The 20,936-nt window shown below is 40.6% G+C and overlaps 1 protein-coding gene across 1 annotated transcript in view; it reads left to right on the top strand.

Annotated features, from left to right (window-relative positions):
* Positions 1-20,936, top strand: part of USP4 (ubiquitin specific peptidase 4) — a 311,070-nt gene that overhangs the window by 272,831 nt on the left and 17,303 nt on the right. The window contains exons 13-15 of the mRNA XM_053689414.1: positions 16,855-16,970; positions 17,085-17,234; positions 17,953-18,056. Of these exons, the coding sequence (XP_053545389.1) occupies positions 16,855-16,970; positions 17,085-17,234; positions 17,953-18,056 (370 nt within the window). The remainder of the gene's footprint in view (positions 1-16,854; positions 16,971-17,084; positions 17,235-17,952; positions 18,057-20,936) is intronic.

Here is a 20,936-nt window from a genome sequence, read left to right on the forward strand (position 1 = left end):
GAACAAAAGCCTGATCCTTCATCCTCAGGAGCGGTATCAGTTTGGAAACCATCTCCAGTCTGGAATAAATCCAAGCCTTTTAGAAAACCAAAGCCAGCTCCTAAGTCCACATGAAGGTGCGGCCCTCATTCCAGCTCAGCTGGTAGGGGGCAGATTACGTTTTTTCAAAGAAATTTGGATCAATTCCATTCACAATCTTTGGATTCAGAACATTGTTTCAGAAGGGTACAGAATTGGCTTCAGGATAAGGCCTCCTGCAAAGAGATTTTTTCTTTCCCGTGTCCCAGTAAACCCAGCGAAGGCTCGAGCATTTCTGAAATGTGTTTCAGATCTAGAGTTGGCTGGAGTAATTATGCCAGTTCCAGTTCTGGAACAGGGGCTGGGGGTTTTATTCAAATATCTTCATTGTACCAAAGAAGGAGAATTCCTTCAGATCAGTTCTGGATCTAAAAATATTGAATCGTTATGTAAGGATACCAACATTCAAAATGGTAACTGTAAGGACTATCCTGCCTTTTGTTCAGCAAGGGCATTATATGTCTACAATAGATTTACAGGATGCATATCTGCATATTCCGATTCATCCAGATCACTATCAGTTTCTGAGATTCTCTTTCCTAGACAAGCATTACCAGTTTGTGGCTCTACCGTTTGGCCTAGCAACAGCTCCAAGAATTTTTACAAAGGTTCTCGGTGCCCTTCTGTCTGTAATCAGAGAACAGGGTATTGTGGTATTTCCTTATTTGGACAATATCTTGGTACTTGCTCAGTCTTCACATTTAGCAGAATCTCATACGAATCGACTTGTGTTGTTTCTTCAAGATCATGGTTGGAGGATCAATTTACCAAAAAGTTCATTGATTCCTCAGACAAGGGTAACCTTTTTAGGTTTCCAGATAGATTCAGTTTCCATGACTCTGTCTTTGACAGACAAGAGACGTCTAAAATTGATATCAGCTTGTCGAAACCTTCAGTCACAATCATTCCCTTCGGTAGCCTTATGCATGGAAATTCTAGGTCTTATGACTGCTGCATCGGACGCAATCCCCTTTGCTCGTTTTCACATGCGACCTCTTCAGCTCTGTATGCTGAACCAGTGGTGCAGGGATTACACAAAGATATCTCAATTAATTTCTTTAAAACTGATTGTACGACACTCTCTGACGTGGTGGACAGATCACCATCATTTAGTTCAGGGGGCTTCTTTTGTTCTTCCGACCTGCACTGTAATTTCAACAGATGCAAGTCTTACAGGTTGGGGAGCTGTGTGGGGATCTCTGACAGCACAAGGGGTTTGGGAATCTCAGGAGGTGAGATTACCGATCAATATTTTGGAACTCTGTGCAATTTTCAGAGCTCTTCAGTCATGGCCTCTTCTGAAGAGAGAATCGTTCATTTGTTTTCAGACAGACAATGTCACAACTGTGGCATACATCAATAATCAAGGAGGGACTCACAGTCCTCTGGCTATGAAAGAAGTATCTCGAATTCTGGTATGGGCGGAATCCAGCTCCTGTCTAGTTTCTGCGGTTCATATCCCAGGTATAGACAATTGGGAAGCGGATTATCTCAGTCGCCAAACGTTACATCCGGGCGAATGGTCTCTTCACCCAGAGGTATTTCTTCAGATTGTTCAAATGTGGGGACTTCCAGAAATAGATCTGATGGCCTCTCATCTAAGCAAGAAACTTCCCAGGTATCTGTCCAGATCCAGGGATCCTCAGGCGGAAGCAGTGGATGCATTGTCACTTCCTTGGAAGTATCATCCTGCCTATATCTTTCCGCCTCTAGTTCTTCTTCCAAGAGTAATCTCCAAGATTCTGAAGGAATGCTCGTTTGTTTTGCTGGTAGCTCCAGCATGGCCTCACAGGTTTTGGTATGCGGATCTTGTCCGGATGGCCTCTTGCCAACCGTGGACTCTTCCGTTAAGACCAGACCTTCTGTCGCAAGGTCCTTTTTTCCATCAGGATCTCAAATCCTTAAATTTAAAGGTATGGAGATGGAACGCTTGATTCTTAGTCAAAGAGGTTTCTCTGACTCTGTGATTAATATTATGTTACAGGCTCGTAAATCCGTATCTAGGGAGATATATTATAGAGTCTGGAAGACTTATATTTCTTGCTGTCTTTCTCATCATTTTTCCTGGCATTCTTTTAGTATTCCGAGAATTTTACAGTTTCTTCAGGATGGTTTGGATTAAGGTTTGTCTGCAAGTTCCTTGAAAGGACAAATCTCTGCTCTTTCTGTTCTTTTTCACAGAAAGATTGCTAATCTTCCTGATATTCATTGTTTTGTACAAACTTTGGTTCGTATAAAACCTGTCATTAAGTCAATTTCTCCTCCTTGGAGTTTGAATTTGGTTCTGGGGGCTCTTCAAGCTCCTCCATTTGAACCTATGCATTCATTGGACATTAAATTACTTTCTTGGAAAGTTTTGTTCCTTTTGGCCATCTCTTCTGCCAGAAGAGTTTCTGAATTATCTGCTCTTTCTTGTGAGTCTCCTTTTCTGATTTTTCACCAGGATAAGGCGGTGTTGCGAACTTCTTTTAAATTTTTACCTAAGGTTGTGAATTCTAACATCATTAGTAGAGAAATTGTGGTTCCTTCATTATGTCCTAATCCTAAGAATTCTAAGGAGAAATCATTGCATTCTTTGGATGTAGTTAGAGCTTTGAAATATTATGTTGAAGATACTAAGAATTTCCGAAAGACTTCTAGTCTATTTGTTATCTTTTCCGGTTCTAGGAAAGGTCAGAAGGCCTCTGCCATTTCTTTGGCATCTTGGTTGAAATCTTTAATTCATCATGCTTATGTCGAGTCAGGTAAAACTCCGCCTCAAAGGATTACAGCTCATTCTACTAGGTCAGTTTCTACTTCCTGGGCGTTTAGGAATGAAGCTTCGGTTGATCAGATTTGCAAAGCAGCAACTTGGTCTTCTTTGCATACTTTCACTAAATTCTACCATTTTGATGTGTTTTCTTCTTCTGAAGCAGTTTTTGGTAGAAAAGTACTTCAGGCAGCTGTTTCAGTTTGATTCTTCTGCTTATAATTTCAGTTTTTTTCTTTAAGATTTGAACTTTATTTTGGGTGTGGATTATTTTCAGCGGAATTGGCTGTCTTTATTTTATCCCTCCCTCTCTAGTGACTCTTGCGTGGAAGATCCACATCTTGGGTAGTCATTATCCCATACGTCACTAGCTCATGGACTCTTGCTAATTACATGAAAGAAAACAATTTATGTAAGAACTTACCTGATAAATTCATTTCTTTCATATTAGCAAGAGTCCATGAGGCCCACCCTTTTTTGTGGTGGTTATGATTTTTTTGTATAAAGCACAATTATTCCAATTCCTTATATTTATGCTTCGCACTTTTTTCTTATCACCCCACTTCTTGGCTATTCGTTAAACTGATTTGTGGGTGTGGTGAGGGGTGTATTTATAGGCATTTTGAGGTTTGGGAAACTTTGCCCCTCCTGGTAGGAATGTATATCCCATACGTCACTAGCTCATGGACTCTTGCTAATATTAAAGAAATGAATTTATCAGGTAAGTTCTTACATAAATTATGTTATCTGACACCATGCGGGACTCGTGGCAGACAGTTACTAAGGTGGAGGGAGCTATTTCTACTCTGTCTAAGCGTACAACTATAACTATCGAAGACAGTTGTGCTTTCAAAGATCCTATGGATAAAAAATTAGAGGGTCTCCTGAAGAAATTTTTTGTTCATCAGGGTTTTTCTCTCCAACCTATTGCGTGCATTGTTCCTGTAACTACTGCAGCTGCTTTCTGATTTGAGGCTCTAGAAGAGGCTCTTCAGATGGAGACTCCATTAGAGGAGATTATGGATAGAATCAAGGCCCTTAAGTTGGCTAATTCTTTTATTACTGATGCCGCATTTGAACTGGCTAAGTTAGCGGAAAAGAATTCAGGTTTTGCCATTTTAGCACGCAGGGCGTTATGGCCTAAGTCCTGGTCTGCTGATGTGTCATCTAAATCTAAACTTTTGAACTTCCCTTTCAAAGGAAAGACCCTATTCGGGCTTGAACTGAAAGAGATTATTTCAGATATCACTGGAGGGAAAGGTCATGCCCTTCCTCAGGATAGATCAAATAAGATGAAGACCAAACAAAATAATTTTCGTTCCTTTCGGAACTTCAAGAGTGGTTCAGTTTCAGATTCCTCTGCTGCAAAGCAAGAGGGGAATTTGGTTAAGCCAAGTCAGTCTGGAGACCTAACCAGGCTTGGAACAAGGGTAAACAGGCCAAGAAGCCTGCAGCTGTCTCTAAGACAGCATGAAGGAGTAGCCCCCGATCCGGGACTGGATCTAGTAGGGGGCAGACTCTCTCTCTTCGCTCAGGCTTGGGCAGGAGATGTTCACGATCCCTGGGCTTTAGAAATTATGTCCCAGGGATATCTTCTGGAATTCAAAGACTCCCTTCCAAGGGGGAGATTTCATATTTCTCGATTGTCTGTTACCATGGGGGTGATCCGCCCAGTCCCAAAAGAGGAACAGGGGCTAGGGTTCTACTCAAACCTGTTTGTGGTTCCCAAAAAAGAGGGAACTTTCAGACCAATCTTGGTTCTCAAAATTCTAAACACGTTCCTCAAAGTCCCATCATTCAAGATGGAGACCATTCGGACTATTCTGCCTCTGATTCAGGAGGGTCAATATATGACTACCGTGGACTTAAAGGATGCGTATCTACACATCCCTATTCACAGAGATCATCATCAATTTCTCAGATCTGCCTTTCTAAACAGGCATTACCAGTTTGTGGCTCTTCACTTCGGGTTGGCCACGGCTCCAAGAATTTTCACAAAGGTGCTTGGGTCCCTTCTGGTGGTTCTACGACCTCAGGGCATAGCAGTGGCGCTTTATCTAGACGACATCTTAATTCAGGCGTCGACTTTTCAGCTAGCCAAGTCTCGCACGGACATTGTGTTGGCTTTTCTGAGATCTCACGGGTGGTGAACATAAAAAAAAGTTCTCTCTTCCCTCTTACAATACTTTCCTTTCTAGGGACTCTGATAGATTCGGTAGAAATGAAAATATTTCTGACGGAGGTCAGAAAATCAAAACTTTTAACCACTTGCCGAACTCTTCATTCCATTCCTCGGCCATCAGTGGCTCAGTGTATGGAGGTAATCGGACTCATGGTAGCGGCAATGGACATAGTTCCTTTTGCCCGCCTACACCTCAGACCACTGCAACTATGCATGCTCAAACAGTGGAATGGGGATTATGCAGATTTATCTCCTCAACTGCATCTGGACCAGGAGACCAGAGATTCTCTTCTCTGGTGGTTGTCTCAGGGAATGTACTTCCACAGGCCAGAGTGGCTCATTGTAACGACAGATGCCAGCCTGCTAGGCTGGGGTGCAGTTTGGAACTCCCTGAAAGCACAGGGCTTATGGTCTCGGGAGGAATCTCTTCTTCCGATAAACATTCTAGAACTGAGAGCAATATTCAAGGCACTTCAGGCGTGGCCTCAGCTTGCTGCAGCCAAATTCATCAGGTTTCAGTCGGACAACATCACGACTGTAGCTTATATCAATCATCAAGGAGGAACAAGGAGTTCTCTAGCGATGATGGAGGTAACCAAAATAATCCGATGGGCAGAGGATCACTCTTGCCATCTCTCAGCAATCCACATTCCAGGAGTAGAGAACTGGGAGGCGGATTTTCTAAGTCGTCAGACTTTTCATCCGGGGAAGTTGGAATTCCATCCGGAAGTATTTGCTCAGCTATGGGGCACACCAGAATTGGATCTGATGGCGTCTCGTCAGAATGCCAAACTTCCTCATTACGGGTCCAGGGATCCCAAGGCGGTACTGATATATGCTCTAGCAGTGCCTTGGTCTTTCAATCTGGCCTACGTATTTCCACCGCTTCCTCTCCTTCCACGTCTGGTTGCCAGAATCAAGCAGGAGAGAGCTTCAGTGATTCTGATAGCACCTGCGTAGCCACGCAGGACTTGGTATGCAGACCTAGTGGGCATGTCCTCGGTTCCACCGTGGACCCTGCCAATGAGACGGGACCTTCTAATCCAGGGTCCGTTCTCGCATCCAAATCTAGTTTCTCTGAGTCTGACTGCTTGGAGATTGAACACCTAATTCTATCTAAGCGTGGGTTCTCTGAGTCGGTCATTGATACCCTGATTCAGGCTAGAAAACCTGTCACCAGAAAGATCTATCATAAGATTTGGCGCAAATATCTTTATTGGTGTGAATCCAAAGGTTACTCGTGGAGTAAGATTAGGATTCCTAGAATATTGTCTTTTCTCCAAGAGGGTTTGGAGAAGGGATTATCAGCTAGTTCTCTTAAAGGGCAAATATCTGCTTTGTCTATTCTACTACACAAACGTCTGGCAGATGTCCCAGACGTTCAAATCTTTAGTCAGGCTTTGGTCAGAATTAAGCCTGTATTTAGGCCTGTTGCTCCTCCTTGGAGCTTAAACTTAGTCCTTAGAGTTCTTCAAGGGGTTCCGTTTGAACCTATGCATTCCATAGATATTAAGCTTCTATCTTGGAAAGTTTTGTTTTTAGTTGCTATCTCTTCGGCTCGAAGAGTTTCTGAGCTATCTGCTTTACAGTGTGATTCACCTTATCTTATTTTCCATGCAGATAAGGTGGTTTTGCGTACCAAACCTGGGTTTCTTCCTAAGGTTGTTTCTAATAAGAATATCAATCAAGAGATTGTTGTTCCTTCACTGTGTCCTAATCCTTCCATCAAAGAAGGAACATCTGTTGCACAATCTTGATGTGGTTTGTGCTTTAAAGTTCTACTTACAAGCAACCAAAGATTTCCGTCAAACATCTTCATTGTTGTTTATTCTGGAAAGCGGAGAGGCCAAAATGCTGCGGCTACCTCTCTTTCCTTTTGGCTGAAAAGCATCATCCGTTTGGCCTATGAGACTGCTGGACGGCAGCCTCCGGAAAGGATTACTGCTCATTCTACTAGAGCTGTGGCTTCCACATGGACTTTTAAAAATTAGGCTTCTGTTGAACAGATTTGTAAGGCGGCGACTTGGTCTTCGCTTCATACGTTTTCCAAATTTTACAAATTCGATACTTTTGCTTCTTCGGAGGCTATTTTTGGGAGAAAGGTTCTACAAGCAGTGGTGCCTTCCATTTAAGGTCCCTGTCTTGTCCCTCCCTTCATCCGTGTCCTAAAGCTTTGGTATTGGTATCCCACAAGTAAGGATGAATCCGTGGACTCGATACATCTTACAAGAGAAAACATAATTTATGCTTACCTGATAAATTTATTTCTCTTGTGATGTATCGAGTCCACGGCCCGCCCTGTTTATTACGACAGGCATATATATATTTTTTTATTTTTTAAACTTTCAGTCACCACTGCACCCTATAGTTTCTCCTTTTTCTTCCTAGCCTTTGGTCGAATGACTGGGGGGTGGAGCTAAGGGGGGAGCTATATACTGCAACAATGTAACATGAAACACAGCACTCACTGCACAGCCAGGAACAGGTTCACCAAACCCAGATATATAACCCAATTTATATATTGATAAATTGATTAACACTTATTATTTTTAAAGTTTAATATATTAATTTTTTCACGTGATATGAAGTATATATATTTGTCAAACAATATGATGATGATTCCCTAGGTGGCGGTAGTGTCGGCCATCAAAATGCACTTTAATACACTTTAATTTTACAAATTCGATACTTTTGCTTCTTCGGAGGCTATTTTTGGGAGAAAGGTTCTACAAGCAGTGGTGCCTTCCATTTAAGGTCCCTGTCTTGTCCCTCCCTTCATCCGTGTCCTAAAGCTTTGGTATTGGTATCCCACAAGTAAGGATGAATCCGTGGACTCGATACATCTTACAAGAGAAAACATAATTTATGCTTACCTGATAAATTTATTTCTCTTGTGATGTATCGAGTCCACGGCCCGCCCTGTTTATTACGACAGGCATATATATATTTTTTTATTTTTTAAACTTTCAGTCACCACTGCACCCTATAGTTTCTCCTTTTTCTTCCTAGCCTTTGGTCGAATGACTGGGGGGTGGAGCTAAGGGGGGAGCTATATACTGCAACAATGTAACATGAAACACAGCACTCACTGCACAGCCAGGAACAGGTTCACCAAACCCAGATATATAACCCAATTTATATATTGATAAATTGATTAACACTTATTATTTTTAAAGTTTAATATATTAATTTTTTCACGTGATATGAAGTATATATATTTGTCAAACAATATGATGATGATTCCCTAGGTGGCGGTAGTGTCGGCCATCAAAATGCACTTTAATACACATTTGTATGTTATATTATTGCTCGTCACTAGAGGGCAACATTGTATCACTTTCAATCACAATATTTGGCGCCATTATGGCTATTTAAATGTTTGCTCACTAATTTATGGTCAAGCTTGAGAAAGGGCCAAGTGTGGGCCTGAAACGTTGCTTTTCTATATCCCTGTTTGCACAATAAAAGTATTTTTTGCACCAGGGGGAGCTATATAGACAGCTCTGCTGTGGGAGCTCTCTCTGCCACTTCCTGTAGGGAAGAAGAATATCCCACAAGTAAGGATGAATACGTGGACTCGATACATCACAAGAGAAATACATTTATCAGGTAAGCATAAATTATGTTTTTTCATTCTGATAGTTGTTTCACATACTGACTTAGGATTTCTTCCTAAAGTTGTTTTGAATCAAGAGATTGTTACTTCCTTGTGTCCTAATCCTACTTCTCAGAAGGAACGGGCACAATTTGGACGTGGTCCATGCTTTAAAGTTTTACCTGCAGGCTCCTAAGGATTTTGTCTGTCTTCTATAAGATACGAGTCCACGGATTCATCCTTTACTTGTGGGATATTATCCTCCTGCTAACAGGAAGTGGCAAAGAGCACCACAGCAGAGCTGTCTATATAGCTCCTCCCTTGACTCCACCCCCAGTCATTCTCTTTGCCTACTCTAAGTAATAGGAAGGGTAAAGTGAAAGAGGTGATAAAATGTTTTTATTTTCTTCAAGCAAGACTTTTTTATTTTAAATGGTACTGGTGAGTGCTATTTTTTCCCAGGCAACAGATGGATGAAGACTTCTGCCTGGAGATTGATGGTCTTAGCAGTTGTTACTAAGATCCAGAGTAGTTCCCACAGAATGGCAGAGGAGTACTTAAGAAACTTCAGTGTGAGGAACGTTTTTCATGCTACAAGCATTGAGGTATGTTCTGTCATTTTTTTCTGGAGAGACTTTGTTATTTCAGAATTGGCTGACAGTATCCCCATGAGGGAAAGGGTAAGCAGTAATCCTAATGTATAGAGAAGGGTATTACTAGACCTGTATGTTGGGCTATAAAAAATGGTTGACACTGATGACATGTTTGTGGGCAAACGTTTCTATGTTGGGAGTTAAAAATAACGTTTTTGTACACATGGCTTCACTTAGATGGGTATATGAACCCACATGGCTAGGTTTTAGACCGCTCTGGTGCGGTTATTGTTAAGGCTGTGAGACATCAAGTTAGATGGGCGGGGCCTATTTTCGCGTCTCAGTTGTTTTTCCCATGCAAGCTCCAACTCCGGTGGGCCTTTCAGGAAAGTTTGGGCCTAATCGAAGGGTTAATCCGATTTTGAAGACCCCTGAGGGTAGGTAGGCGCCACAGCAGGGCTGTGGCGAGGTGCAGGTGGTGTTTTTGTTTAACTATAACATTATTAAGGGTTAAGTATTCCTTTCCTTGTGGGGCAATCTTAGCTGACAAGTTGGGATACATTTATCATAAAATTAAGATAATTTTATCGTTTTAAAGCAGTTTTGGAAAAATTGTATGCTTTTTTTCTCTTAAAGGCGCAGTAACGTTTTTCAGCTTATTTTTTTTCACAAAATAAAGTGTGTTCAAGCCTGTTTGTGGTCATTACTAGCCTGTTTTAACATGTCTGACATTAAGAAAAGCCAATGTTCTATGTGTTTAGAAGCCATTGTGGAACCCCCACTTCAAATGTGTCCCTCATGTACTGAAAGGGCCTTACATTGCATTTTAGCTGATAAAAGTATGTCTCACGATGATTCTCAGTCAGAAGAGAATCAGGTTATGCCATCTACTTCTCCCCAAGTGTCACAACCTTTAACGCCCGCCCAAGCGACGCCAAGTACTTCAAGTGCATCTAATTCTTTCTCCCTGCAAGATATGGCTGCAGTTATGTCTACTACCCTTACAGAGGTATTATCTAAACTGCCTGGTTTACAGGGTAAGCGCAGTAGTAAATGATGCTTTATTGGCCATCTCCGATGTACCCTCAGTGTTCTGATTTGGGGGTGGGGGAATTGCTGTCTGAGGGAGAGCTTTCTGATTCAGGAAAGATGTTCCCTCAAACAGACTCAGATATGACGGCCTTTAAGTTCAAGCTTGAACACCTCCGCTTGTTACTCAGGGAGGTTTTAGCGACTGGATGATTGTGACCCTATTGTCATCCCGCCAGAGAAACTGTGTAAAATGGATAAATATCTAGAGGTCCCTACTTACACTAATGTTTTTCCAGTCCCTAGAAGAATTTCGTACATTGTTACTAAGGAATGGGATAGAACAGGCATTCCGTTCTCTCCCCCTCCTACTTTTAAGAAAAAGTTTCCCATATCTGACACCATTCGGGATTCGTGGCAGACGGTCCCAAAGGTGGAGGGAGCTATTTCTACCTTGGCTAAGCGTACAACTATACCTATTGAGGACAGTTGTGCTTTCAAAGATCCTATGGATAAAAAATTAGAAGGGCTTCTAAAGAAGTTGTTTGTTCATCAGGGTTTTCTTCTGCAACCTATAACGTGCATTGTTCCAGTAACTACTGCAGCAGCTTTTTGTTTTGAGGCTCTAGAGGAGTCTCTTAAGGTTGAGACCCCATTAGATGATATTTTGGATAGAATTAAGGCTCTCAAGCTAGCAAATTCTTTTATTACAGATGCCGCTTTCCAAATGGCTAAATTAGCGGCTAAGAATGCAGGCTTTGCTATTTTAGCGAGTAGAGCGTTATGGCTTAAGTCATGGTCTGCTGATGTGTCATCTAAATCCAAGCTTTTAGCTATTTCCTTTAAGGGTAAGACCCTATTCGGGCCTGAGCTTACGGAGATCATTTCTGACATTACTGGAGGTAAAGGTCATTCGCTTCCTCAGGACAAGACGGTTAAAATGAGGACCAAACAGAATCATTTTCGTTCCTTTCGAAACTTTAAAGGCGGTCCCTCTACTTCCTCATCCGCCTCCAAGCAGGAGGGGAACTTTGCTCAATCCAAGTCAGTCTGGAGACCTAACCAGACCTGGAATAAAGGTAAACAGGCCAAGAAGCCCGCTGCTGCTACCAAGACAACATGAAGGGGCAGCCCCCGATCTGGGACCGGATCTAGTGGGGGCAGACTTTCTCTCTTCGCTCAGGCTTGGGCAAGAGACGTTCAGGATTCCTGGGCATTAGAAATTGTGACCCAGGGGGGTATCATCTAGAATTCAAAGATTCTCTCCCAAGGGGAAGATTTCATCTTTAACGTTTGTCTGTAAACCAGACAAAAAGAGGCGTTCTTACGCTGTGTAGAAGACCTATATACCATGGGTGTAATCTGCCCAGTTCCAAAAGTAGAACAGGGGCAGGGGTTTTACTCCAATCTGTTCGTGGTTCCCAAAAAAGAAGGAACCTTCAGACCGGTTTTAGATCTTAAAACTCTAAACAAATTTCTCAGAGTCCCATCTTTCAAGATGGAGACCATACGTACAATTTTACCAATGATCCAGGAGGGTCAATATATGACCACCGTGGATTTGTGGATAGGAATGTGAAGATACGCATCCTTCAAAGATCACCAGTTCCTCAGGTTTGCCTTCCTGAACAAACATTACGAGTTTGTGGCCCTTCCTTTCTGGTTGGCCACAGCTCCCAGAATTTTCACAAAGGTGCTAGGAACTCTGATAGACTCGGTAGACATGAAGATTTTTCTGACGGAGATCAGAAAATCAAAGATCTTAACCACTTGCCGAGCACTTCATTCCATTCCTCGGCCATCAGTGGCTCAGTGTATGGAGGTAATTAGACTAATGGTAGCGGCAATTGACATAGTTCCGTTTGCTCGCTTACATCTCAGACCACTGCAGCTGTGCATGCTCAGACAGTGGAATGGGGATTATGCGGATTTATCTCCGCAGATAAATCTGGATCTAAAGACCAGAGACTCTCTTCTTTGGTGGTTATCACAGGATCATCTGTCCCAGGTAACGTGCTTCCGCAGGCCAGCATGGGTCATAGTGACGACGGACGCCAGCCTCTTGGGCTGGGGTGCAGTCTGGAATTCCCTGAAGGCTCAGGGTGTGTGGACTCAGGAGGAGTCCTTACTACCAATAAATATTCTGGAACTGAGAGTGATATTCAACGCGCTTCAAGCGTGGCCTCAGCTGGCTTCGGACAAATTCATAAGATTCCAGTCGGACAATATCACGACTGTAGCATATATCAATCATCAAGGGGGAACAAAGAGTTCTCTAGTGATGATAGAGGTTTCCAAAATAATTTGATGGGCAGAGACTCACTCTTGCCATCTATCAGCAATATATATCCCAGGAGTGGAGAACTGGTTAGCGGATTTTCTAAGTCGTCTTGGTCTTCCCTTCATACCTTTTCCAAATTTTCCAAATTTGATACTTTTGCTTCTTCTTAGGCTGTTTTTGCGAGAAAAGATCTTCAAGCAGTGGTGCCTTCTGTTTAGGTATCTGTCTTGTCCCTCCCGTTCATCCGTGTCCTGTAGCTTTAATATTGTATCCCACAAGTAAAGGATGAATCCGTGGACTCGTCGTATCTTATAGAAGAAAAGGAAATTTATGCTTACCTGATAAATTGATTTCTTCTATGATACGAGTCCACGGCCCGCCCTGTCAATTTAAGACAGATTATATTTTTGGGTTTAAAACTTCAGTCACCTCTGCACCTTTTAGTTTCTCCTTTTTCTTCCTATACCTTCGGTCGAATGACTGGGGGGTGGAGTCAAGGGAGGAGCTATATAGACAGGTCTGCTGTGGTGCTCTTTGCCACTTCCTGTTAGCAGGAGGATAATATCCCACAAGTAAAGGATGAATCCGTGGACTCGTCGTATCATAGAAGAAATCAATTTATCAGGTAAGCATAAATTTCCTTTTCTCAGGAAAACGTAGGGGAGATAAAGCTACGGCTACTTCTTTCTTTTTGGTTGAAGAGTATAATACGTTTTGCATATGAGACTGCTGGACAGCAACCTCCAGAGAGAGTTACGGCTTATTCCACGAGGGCTGTTGCTTCCTCATGGGCATTTACAATGAAGCTTCTGTGAAACAGATTGCAAGTCTGCAACTTGGTCTTTGCATTCTTTTTCCAAATTCTACATATTTGACACTTTTGCCTCGGCTGAGGTCACTTTTGGGAGATAGGTTCTTCAAGCAGTGGTGCCTTCCGTTTAGGTTCCCTGTCTTGTCCCTCCCGTATCATCTGTGTACTCTAGCTTGGTTATTGATTCCCAATAGTAATTAAGATGATCCGTGGACTCATCGTGTCATTAAAAAGAAAAGAAAATTTATGCTTACCTGATAAATTTATTTATTTTTTGACACAATGAGTCCACGGCCCGCCCTGTTTTTGTAAGACGGGTTGGTGGTGGTTATAAACTTCAGACACCTGCACCTTGTTACTTCGTTTCTCTTCTTGACTTCGGTCGAATGACTGGGTTGGGAAGGAAGGGAGGTGATATTTAACGGCTTTGCTATGGTGCCCTTTGCCGCCTCCTGCAGGGCAGGAGTGGTATTCCCAATAGTAATTAAGATGATCCGTGGACTCATTGTGTCAAAAAAGAAAGAAATTCATCAGGTAATCATAAATTTTCTTTTAGCTTTAATTATTATTGAAGTAAGTTTAGGTAATTTACTTACTAAACTGCAAGCATTTGTGCACATTGCACGTAGAACATTTCTAGAATTCTCAAATCCTTTTGCATGATCAATACAACCCCTGCCTACATTAAGTCACATCAATGTCTTATTCCTAAAAGTAATGTTTTGTTTTATTATGTAAAATTTGGTTGACTGTTTTATGCTCTGGGGGACAGATGGGTATGTTAACACTGTCCCTCTTCTTTAGTTTAAATTGCTACTAATAAAGTCTTTAAATTCTTTACTCAATACTCCTGTCCCTTTAATATCCAGATGCAAACCATCCTTCTTATACAAGCTACTATCAAGCAAAACAGGGCTAACAACCATATCTTCTCTCCCTGCACCACCTCTCTAACCAAGAGTTAAATTCTATAATACGCTGCATTCGTCCTACTTCCTGTCCATACACAGGTAAAACAGCAGAATAGGACACAGATGCAGCCACATGATCTAAACAACTTCCTAGTTTAAAAAAAAAATCATTTTGCCCAGCAACAACATCATTGCTAGCCAGATAGCAGAGTGAAACAGTTCAAGCTTTTCGTACAAATGATAGTTGCTGTCCCTGTATACTCCCGAAGCAAGTCCAAATTGGCTCTTCCAAGTGACACATTAAACAATTATATCAAATTGTGTCTTAGGGCTCCATGTACTAAGCCGTCAATTCATCCGTCATTTTAGACGCGGATAAACTCGCCGTTACTCGCCGCGGGCGAAATGGTGTCCGCTGTCACTATGTACTAATAATCCCCCAATAAATAGACAAGTCTAGCCCGCCGCGAGCAGTGGCAGATTATTGATAAATTTGACGTCTCGCTCGCCGCGACTAAGCTGATGTACTTTTAACTTTCAGTTGAATTGTCTGGCCAATTATTAACACGTGACATGCAAGGTGTCACGAACATCATAGTAGTCGCGGGAATAGAATTTTGCTCCTATAAAAGTTCAACTTATCTAAACAACTTTATTATTGTTCTAAATTTTTTGAAGAGTGATAACAGCGTTATTTTTGTAATATTTATTTACAATTTGGATATGGCTTCATCTGGATCTGATAATATATAAATATTAATATAAAAATAATTATAAAGATTGACAACTATACAATACAAATTTAAAATATAGATTACTCTTTAATTACAGTCGACAAATTTGGCGCAATTTATGTACATGGAAATGAGAGACAAATTAGACGCCAGTTATGCTGTACAATGCTGATATTACTGCCTTTTATATATGTCTAGACTGGCGTCTAGATTGACTTTCCTATTGTTTTGTACCTTGCCCGCCACCTAAAAGGTGGCGAGGCAAAAATAACGAGGTGGGAGCGGAAATTGTAGCGAGCGGACAAATAGATTTTTTAGTACATTCGTTTTTGGCGAGTTGGTGGTCAAATGTGTCTAATTACAGTGAAAAATGGAGCGGTAGCGAGGTTTGGCGGATAAGTAAGCTCGCAATTTTAAAGATGCGAGTTTTAACATAATTGACGGCTTTGTACATATCAGTTTGCGAATTTTGACGCGAGATTTGTTGCGGGTAGCTCGCTGACTGCTTAGTACATGGAGCCCTTAATGTATTAAAAACCTTTTCGCTCTATTCTAGTGTGTTAAAGCAACATTAAACACTTTTTTTCTTTCTTTCAAGATTCAGATAGAACACACTATTTTAAACAACTTTACAACTTCTATTATCAATTTTGCTTCATTCTCTTGTTATCCTTTGCTGAAAGAACCACAAAGCACTACTTACAGCTAGCTGAACACATTTAGTCAGCCAATCACGAGAGATAAATGTGTGCAGGCGCCAATCACAAGAGACAAATGTGTGCAGGCGCCAATCACCAGCTAGCTCCCTCTAGTATTCGATATGAACATATTCTTAAGTGTCTTAAAATTATCCTGCTCTATCTGAATCAAGCAAGTTTAATTTTGACTTTCTTATCCCTTTATATCAAGACTTCAGAAAAATGTAATGTTTTTATGTCCTTTTTAAGTACAGCATTTGACTCAAACTTTTCCTCTCCATGTGGGGTCGTTATGATTCCAGCAGGAGGTGCTCTGACATTTGTGCTTTTTTCTGTTGGACATATTGGAGTGGATTACTTATTGGCTGTCAAAATTAAATGATGCTGGATTTAAATGTCAAGGTTTAGAAGGTCGTCCTTGAAAGTATTTCCATTGCACTTCTTGAAGCCTAAAAAGTATAAAAAAAGCGTATTGCAACACTATCCTTTGCTTTGCAAAAGACAGAAACGAACAGTCTAGGCATCTAAGATTTTACTCTGGCCTCTTTTAAATTACATATACACTATAACATTGGTTGTTGAAAATAATTCTGCAGGTTTGCCCACACCTGAACATCACCGCTTTGTTTGCTTTCTTTGTAAATGTGTAAGTAAAGGGACAGTCTACATTAGAATTGTTATTGTTTTAAAAGATAGATAATCCCTTTATTACCCATTCCCCAGTTTTGCATAACCAACACAGTTATATTAATATACTTTTTACCTCTGTGATTACCTTGTATCTAAGCCTCTGCAGACTGCCCCCTTATCTCAGTTCTTTTGCCAAATTTGCATTTTTGCCAATTGGTGCTGACTCCTAGGTAACTCCACGTGCGTGAGCACAATTTTATCTATATGACCTACATGAACGAACGCCCTCTAGTGGTGAAAAATTATCAAAATGCATTCAGATAAGAGGCGGTCTTCGGGGTCTAAGAAATTAGCATATGAACCTTCTTGGTTTAGCTTTCAACTAAAAATACCACTAGAACAAAGCAAAATTGGTGATAAAAGTAAATTGGAAAGATGTTTAAAATTACATGCCCTATCTGAATCATAAGTTTATTGTGGACTAGACTGTCCCTTAATGGCGACAACTGCCCTGTAGAATTGTGAGCTAAGTAATTATAGGTTATTTACTTTCTTGTCTTTAGGCCTTTGAGAAAAATGAATCAATGCTTCAGACACAGAAGAAGAAGATAACAGTAGCCCTGACGGATTGTATACAGCTGTTTACAAAGACAGAAACTCTTGGGGAGCATGATCCTTGGTAAGAAAGATCAATATATTCTCCTTACATAAGGTGGTAAGATAATTGTGAATGTGCTTGCAGTGTAGCTCTCTGCCCTCTTAAGAATGTCTGTGTCTCTCTCTCTCTCTGCAGGTATTGCCCAAATTGCAGGAAGCATCAACGGGCCACCAAAAAGTTTGATCTGTGGTCTCTTCCTAAAATCTTAGTGGTCCATTTAAAGCGCTTTTCATACAATCGCTACTGGAGAGACAAGCTAGATGCTGTGGTTGAGTTCCCTATAAGGTAAAGCAAATAGACTGCTGCCCTTCACCCTCACAGAGAAGATCAGTTTTCACTGTTCCCGTTAGGAAAACAATTTATTATCATATAGACTAAATCAATGCCTCGGATATTGACAAGGTTGCTCACCTTAACTGTCTGAGATACCATGTGTAATCTAAACTTCAGTTTATTCTTAATCCATTCTCTCCATTGTGTCTTATAATTGTTTATAGAGATTTACAGGTGATGTTTCTTCCATGGAAATGTTTTGGTTTTTTTATGGTGTGCAGTTAATGTTCTTTATATATGAGTCAGTGTTTGCTTTTCTTCACCATTGTTGCACATTTATTTATAAATGAGTTAATGTGAAATGAGCTTGAGGTATTCTAGTTAACTAACTATCTGCTGGCTTGTCCTACAATTCCAGGCGCCTCTGAAAGCAAAGAGTAGTTCATTTGCATCCAAAAAGGGGCCCAACTAGAAGCCGGTTTTATGAGAATAATTAACACAAAGCTATTCTACGCTGACTCGGCTACACATTGTAAAAGTTACAAGCGCATGCAGTTTGTATGCAACAGTCATGTTACACTTTGAAATCCAAACATTCATTGTCCTGCAGTTCTGTAATAGAAATTGAATAGATGAATGACTTGCATGCAATGTACTTTAACTGTGGGTGGGTGGGTTGTGATGTTAAAAGTGCAGATAATCATCTTCAGAATTGTCATTTGTTTTCAAGGAACCTAAATATGTCGGAGTTCGTCTGTGATCCAACTGCAAGTCCATACGTATACGATCTTGTCGCTGTTTCAAACCACTATGGTGGTATGGGCGGAGGACATTGTAAGTAATAGAGTATTCTTTACTTCATAAGGTATTACATAGCACGGCACAATATGCGCTTTTATACATTATCTACTAATGGCAATTTCAATTTTTATAAAATCTAAACAAATTATTTCTTTCAAAATATGCAGTTCTTGTTTGCTTTGCTAAGAGCTGCAGCCTTTGAAAGCCAAGCGTATTAACAATTAGGTTTACTGAGGCTATGGTTGTGCCAGAAAATCATAGCAGTAGGTGATATACTTCTAACTGTACATGTTAATTGACCAGCTATGCAGCATTCCCTATCTGCATTATTGTACAGAAAAGGCTGTAAAATAAAATGGATTGCTCAACCAAGATAGTGCTTTTAAGATTTGCATGTTACAGTGACAACTTGTGATATATAATTCTGTTCATTTGGTTTATTACTTTGGTATCATTCTTTCTGTTCTGCCCTTACTGGTTTTAAGCATTAAAAGGCTTGAATTTTGTTCTGTTGATGAATGGAGGTGGCAGCCTCCATTGACTCACGTGACTGTTGGAGGGTTGGTTCTCGCCAGTTTTAGAGAGCGTAAACAGAACATCCCATCTGTTCCTTCTGAATGTCTTCATGGTAGTCATTGGCATCAGCTCTCCTGTTGGATGATAAAGGACAAGTGACATTTGTTTGTATTAACATTGCATTTTTATATATATATATATATATATATATATATATATTTTGTGTGTATATACTGTGCCTGTGTGTGTATATATATATATATATATATATATATATATATATATATATATAGTTCCTTTAGGGAAAGCACTATCTCACCACTCCAAATAGTGCCACGGTGCTCTGCTAGATTACCATCCAAACGTTTCACAAATGCAGGCACTCACTGGTCTTGATAAAATATCCAAAATGTATTAGGTCATTTTAAAAAAATAGTGACATAACGTTTCGGCACGGCATTGTGCCTTTGTCAAATGTCAACATATATTCACAAAATGTACAACACACTTAAAATCATCTAACACACTTGTTAAAAACATACCCCTTATAAGGATGAGCTGAGGATTCAAATTACCGCCACACAGCCGCTCGCGCCTTCCCCATTGCGGCAATGACATCACATAAGCACACAACGTACCTAGCGTGATGACGCATGGCACGGCATTGCCATAGTAACGTTGGGAAGTCTGAAGCGTCAGATCAAGTGTTGGCCTCAACGTGCCTGCGTCTAACCAGTATCAACATAGGATAAGCGCGTTGCCAACAGCAACATGTTAACAACAAAAAATAGTGGCTATGGCAGATGTGCAAAATCAGCGCTTATGGCAGCATATGAAAATATAGTGTGTGTATAAAAACGATCCAATGTACAAACACATTACCCACGTTGAAGACCCAAATAGACCAACCACAGGGTCATATCCAAATCACATAACATGTAATACCGGGTACAACAAGGGGTATTAGAAATGCACAATGTCCGATATTATACAAACATATGATCAAAAATGAACTGAAAGTAGCAAAAATGAGGAAATAGTGAATCAAAATAGTCAATACTCCAATACCAACGACTATGACAGCAGACAAATAGTTGTCAGACTATACATATAACCAATGTCAAAAATATCATCATAATTGCAAGTAGTGGATATTGACAAATACATTCACTAAATACATAATAAACCGCAGAATAACAAGATATATCCCACAATAAATAGTAGTTAGTGCATACATTTTGTGTGAAAAAAATATATAAATATGTATACAATCCTGACTATAACAAAAAATAAAAGCCAATTGTGGGAATATTGATAACATCCTGTCTCCATGGAGTATAGGTAGAATCTTATGAACAGTGAGCTTCACATAAGGAGATTAAGTGGGTTCGGACTAAGGCAATCACAAGAGTGAAGGTTTTAATAAAATGGACTAAAGTCAAGTGACGTGTTCAGTCCTTTTGGGGCCAGTGTGTCCAATCTGTGGATCCATCTACTCTCCAATTGTAGGAGTCTCTCGAATGTGGCACCCACTTACGCTAAAATTTTTATGGCATGGTATGAACGTGAATTCATGAAACCATTTGAGCACCCCCAGGTGAGATATTACACACACTACATCTATGATGTGTTTTTGATCTGGAGGGGTAGTGGATTGATGTTGCGTGAGTGGGTGTCGCATTTGAACCACATGGAGAGCCCTATACGGTTTAAACTAGAATTTGATTCTATGAATGTACGTTTCTCCTGTTAAGTGTGGTCAGTCCACGGGTCATCATTACTTCTGGGATATTAACTCCTCCCCAACAGGAAGTGCAAGAGGATTCACCCAGCAGAGCTGCTATATAGCTCCTCCCCTCTACGTCACCTCCAGTCATTCTCTTGCACCCAACGATAGGATGTGTGAGAGGACTGTGGTGATTATACTTAGTTTTATACCGTCAATCAAAAGTTTGTTATTTTATAATAGCACCGGAGTGTGTTATTCCTTCTCTGGTAGAATTTGAAGAAGAATCTACCTGAGTTTTTTCTATGATTTTAGCCGGCGTAGTTAAGATCATATTGCTGTTTCTCGGCCATCTGAGGAGAGGTAAACTTCAGATCAGGGGACAGCGGGCAGATTAATCTGCAAGAGGTATGTAGCAGCTTATTATTTTCTGACAATGGAATTGATGAGAAAATTCTGCCATACCGATATAATGTAAACTCAGCCTTAAATGCAGTAGCAGCAACTGGTATCAGGCTGTCATGTATGTATATTTTACACTTCAGTATTCTGGGGAATGGTACTTCACTGGAATTATAATGTATGCATAAGACTTTAGCCTATTTTGCAGGGACTAGCAACAGGCTTTGTAATAACACTCAATTTATTTATGTTAAACGTTTTTTGCTGGC

The sequence above is a fragment of the Bombina bombina genome, chromosome 7, assembly GCF_027579735.1.
Source record: "Bombina bombina isolate aBomBom1 chromosome 7, aBomBom1.pri, whole genome shotgun sequence".
Lineage (NCBI taxonomy): Eukaryota > Metazoa > Chordata > Amphibia > Anura > Bombinatoridae > Bombina > Bombina bombina.